Source organism: Bison bison, unplaced genomic scaffold (genome assembly GCF_000754665.1).
Source record: "Bison bison bison isolate TAMUID 2011002044 unplaced genomic scaffold, Bison_UMD1.0 scf7180017860370, whole genome shotgun sequence".
Lineage (NCBI taxonomy): Eukaryota > Metazoa > Chordata > Mammalia > Artiodactyla > Bovidae > Bison > Bison bison.
The window spans coordinates 110,117-114,498 of record NW_011490942.1 but is presented as its reverse complement, the minus strand read 5'-3'; the positions used below and the strand labels follow the sequence as shown (position 1 = coordinate 114,498).

Below are 4,382 nucleotides of genomic sequence, written 5' to 3'. Positions count from 1 at the left end.
CCCCAGCCAGTCTTCTTCACGGCAGAGATGGGTATCACCCCTAAAGCCACCAGCACCCCTCACCAGAGAGGACCACTCAGAGGAAGCTGGGGCAAGGACTGCGGGGCCCAGCGCAAGCTGCCCCTTCCCGGGGCGCCCCGCCCCCGCAGCCTCACCTGCTCCCGCTTGAGCTTCTCGCGCTTGCGCAGAAGCTCGATGAGCAGGCGCGCGCGCTCCAAGTCATGCCGCAGCCGCTGCCAGTACTTGAGCTTCTCTTTGGCAGCTTGAATCTCCTCGTCGTTCTCTCTCTGAGAAGAAGAATGGAGTCGACCTTGTCCCCGACACAGACACGCAAGGGGAGGGCTCCGCGGCTCAGCCCCTCGCCTCCTCCCGGGACAAGCTCGCCTGTAGCTGGTTCATCTCCAGGCCAGCGCTGCGGCGAGGGGTGGGGCCGGGCAGGGAGAGCGCGCAGCCAGGGCGCCCAGCGCTTCCGCCTGCACCCCACCGCCAGTGCCCGCATCCCCGGCCTCGCTCCCCTCCCTCCCCGAGCTCTGCCCAGGGCCTGGGGTCCTCAGAGCCTCCTGGAGGGGCTCAGGGCTGCCTGCCCCCAGCTCCCGGGGCCCACCCTCCCACTGCCGCACCTGCTGGCCGCTCAGCACACCTGAAGACTATCCCACCACAGCTCCTCCCACAACCCCCACTAAGCCTCCAGGCGGGAGTCTGGGGCCCTCCCGGTCAAGGCCACCCGGAAGCCGAGTCCGACCTCACGCATGAGGCTCCCCTTCCCTGCCGCCGCTGCCACCGTGGACCTGCTCCGGCTGTGGCGGCGCAGGCACCGCTTTCCAGAACGCTCCGCACAAGCCTCAGGCCCTCTTCTCTCCTCAGCCTCTTCTGCCCCTTGGGGCCTACCCCATCCGGAGTGAGCTGTAACAGCACAGCCGTGTGGCTGCGTCCGCGGCCCCCAGCCCCTATCCCAGTGCAAACCCTGAACCCTGGCAGCAGGAAGCACTCTGCTCTGAGAGGATCGACCCTAAGGCTGACGCTGCGTTCCAGGACCTCAGGGTCTGAAGGCGAAAAACCCGTGGCCAGAGTTGCAAGGCCCCTCTCGCTTTACTGGGGAAGGCAGCAGAGGGGCCCACCCAGGAGGCCGGGCGCAGGGACTGAGCCGGGCCTGAGCCTCCCCTCCACCGGCATCCTCCAGCTCTACCGGATTCCAATCACCGGCTTGTTTTTACGTTATTTGAAATTCTCAGGCATCAAACAGGAGTTAACAGTAACATCAGCTGTATAAACAAGGCCAGTAAATACATTAAACAATGGGCTCAGAAAACCAAATTCCCCGAGAGCATCTGAAATCATCTTGTTCGTCAGTTTGAAACAGACACTGAAAATATCAGCTCCAAGGACGTTTAGCCTGGTGCCCCACATGAGACAGAGGAAAGCATTAAGTCCCCAGAAACCCCTGATGCCCACCTGCTGTGCCCACCACTGGCTGCAAGACCACAGGCCCTGCCTCCAACACAGTGCCCCCGCCAAGCAGGAAGCTGCAGGGAGGACGTGACCGAGCCCCACGCCTCTTGTGTACAGCAGGGCCTGCCTTTCTGACTCCACATGAGCAGTCTTTAATTGATGCTGCTGCTGCTGCTAAGTCGCTTCAGTCGTGTCCGACTCTGTGCGACCCCATAGACGTCTGGCAGCCCACCAGGCTCCCCTGTCCCTGGGATTCTCCGGGCAAGAACACTGGAGTGGGTTGCCATTTCCTTCTCCAGTGCATGAAAGTGAAAAGTGAAAGTGAAGTCGCTCAGTCGTGTCCGACTCTCAGTGACCCCATAGACTGCAGCCTACCAGGCTCCTCCATCCATGGGATTTTCCAGGCAAGAGTACTGGAGTGGGGTGCCATTGCCTTCTCCACTTTAATTGCTAGTGAAACCAATCCTGGAAGGTTGCATATACTGGGGGAGTACTGCAGTCATTTCTGGTTTCAAACAGCTATCAAGAGAGCTCTGAGAAGACTGCAACCCAGCCGTCGTTCACCCATGGAAGGAGGGGAACACACCCAGTGCCTAGAAGTGAGACGGACAGAACCCCCTCACCCCACAAGGTCAACACCAACTGGGTGAGACCAGCACCCCAGCTGCGGACAGAGCAGACCGGCTCTGCAGCGTGAGGACCCCGCACATCAGGCCGACTCCCATGACACGAGCAAGGGTGGGAGATGCTGAGGGACAGCCATCTCGCCCTGCCGAACCACCAGCAGCAGTAGTGCGGACAGCAAGAGGCCCTGCCCCAGCTCAGCAGGACAACCAGCTGTCCGAAAGCCCCCGGAAAGCGAATGGGGGATGCCCTCCCACCACAGGACGCATCAGGGGGATCTGGCGGACGTGAGCACTCAAGGGCGGGTGGGACAGGAGCCGCACCCTCACGCCCAGCAGGGCCCCAGCCTGCTCTGCAGGATGGAACCACCACGGGAACCTACAGAGGCCAGGGTTCCATGGGCCCAGGAGAGACCACCGAGGGGCCAGACCAACAAGGAGGCAGGGGCCAGGAGCGCCCAGCAACCGCAGCGCCTCATCCCGTCCAGCCCAGCTCATCCCATCTGTCCGTCCGTCCCTGACTGGAAGGTCTGCCATGAGAGAGAAGGGCTGCACCTAGCCTCTCCCAGGGCCCAGCTCAGGGCAGATGCCCAGACACACAGACTAGTGAGTCAGGTTAAACTCTGATACCAAACATTTTTCAAGTTTCAAAAATCATCAAAATCACACCAAGCGTTCGACAGTCCATGTGGAACATGAACGGGTTGCCCCCAAAAGCCAACTTTCACTAGGATGGGTGGGAAGCCAGAGGTAGTGCAGCCCTCCCACCTAGCCCGCGATGGGGAGCTCCCGGCCATGCCAGGCTGGCGGGGGGCAGGCAGACCCCCAACCCGTGGCCCTGCCCACACAGGCTGCGCCACTGAGCTCACCACCACCGAGGCAGGACTGGCCCCCGGTCAAGCCCGGCTGCACCTCCCGTCTGAGTCTCTGTGGCTCCTTCCAACTCCTTCGGCCACGAGGACCGGCCCTTCTGTTTCCTGTGCGTGGACTCTCCTGTCATTACGAATTCCCCATGCATAGCAGGACGTGAGAAGAACATGACTGCGCTCAAACCCACATGCTGACCCTGGGAATGCGTGCTCCTCTGAAGTGCAGGCAGGCCCCTCACGCACCCCAACCTCGGCCCAGGTCCCGCTCCCCACTCGATTCCCCGCGCCAGCCCAGCCCCAGACCAGACTCCCAGCTCTGCTCTCTCTGCACCTCCCACTGCTCCGCCGTCACCGGGCTGAGGACAAAGGCCCCCGTCCGGCCTCCCTGCTCCCATCTCGAGATGCCCTCTGCCTAACTCACCAGCCCCAAGGCCCAGCACCCTCTCTGAGCACCCAAAGGCCCTGTGGGCTCTGCCCTGCCCTCCTTCCTGGAGCTCCTGAGGCAGCACCAAGCCAAACAGCCACCCTCAGTCCCCAAGGTTCCAGCCCTGCAGCCCCAAGGACGCTCCCCCAGCCCACAGCCAGCCCTCACAGCCCACAGGCCCAGGTCCTGACACAGCCCTGACGGAGACAGAACCTCGTGTCCAGTGGGGAGAAGGAGAGCACACGGCCTCCCCAAGAAAGGCCCAGGAGGGGCAGAAGGCTCAGGACGAGCATCCCCGCCCCAGGGCGGGCAGCAGGACTCAGCCGTCAGCAGTCCTGCCGCTGCATGGAGCCGGCAGGAGGCGGGAGCCGAGCACCTGGCCCTGTCAGCCCCTCTGTACGCGTCCAGGGCGGCTCCAGCCTGGTGCGTGGGGCTCAGCCTCCCCAGCGGGCGGGGGGGGCGGTGTTGGTGAGCCTGCACATCTGTGCCCGTCTCGGGGGAGGGGACTCAGACGGCACTGCAGGCACCAGGACCGCCGGGCGGGGGGACCTGACCTGCCTGTCACACCCCGGGAGCGGCAGGTCCAGGGAGCGGCCCCGCGGCCGTGTGCCACCTCCTTCCCTGGAGATAGAGGAGGGTCAGGGGCACGGCCCACCCCACAGTCGCCCAGAAACGTCACACTCCTCTGGATTTCAAAAAGCATTAGAGAGAGAGCAGAATCCAAGCTTCTCTTTTTAAACGAGCATTCACGTGTGTGCAATGCTGAATGACCTGCCATCAGCTCTGCAGGCCTAAGGAGGTGAAGGCCTAAAGAGGTGAAGAGGCAGGGCTCCGTCCAGGCCGGGCGGCACACAGCCTGGGACTCGCACAGGAACCACGGGAAGAAGGCACACAGAGCGGGGAAGCGGCGGGTCCGGGGGCCACGCGAACGAACGGGCGGCCGCCGTCACCCGCCGTGGGACCAGCGACGGGAGCCTCCAGCCAGGCAGCCCTGCCCGACTGGAACTCGGCAGGGGG

The 4,382-nt window shown here is 63.5% G+C and overlaps 1 protein-coding gene across 6 annotated transcripts in view; it reads right to left on the bottom strand.

Annotated features, from left to right (window-relative positions):
- The window catches only part of BRD1 (bromodomain containing 1), a 35,006-nt gene that overhangs the window by 16,278 nt on the left and 14,346 nt on the right, over positions 1 to 4,382 (bottom strand). For all 6 annotated transcript variants that reach the window (XR_824539.1, XM_010832081.1, XM_010832097.1 and 3 more), the window contains exon 4: positions 156 to 287. Coding sequence is in view for 5 of the 6 variants with exons in the window: in XM_010832081.1 (XP_010830383.1) it covers positions 156 to 287 (132 nt within the window). In the remaining variant the exon portion in view is untranslated. The remainder of the gene's footprint in view (positions 1 to 155; positions 288 to 4,382) is intronic.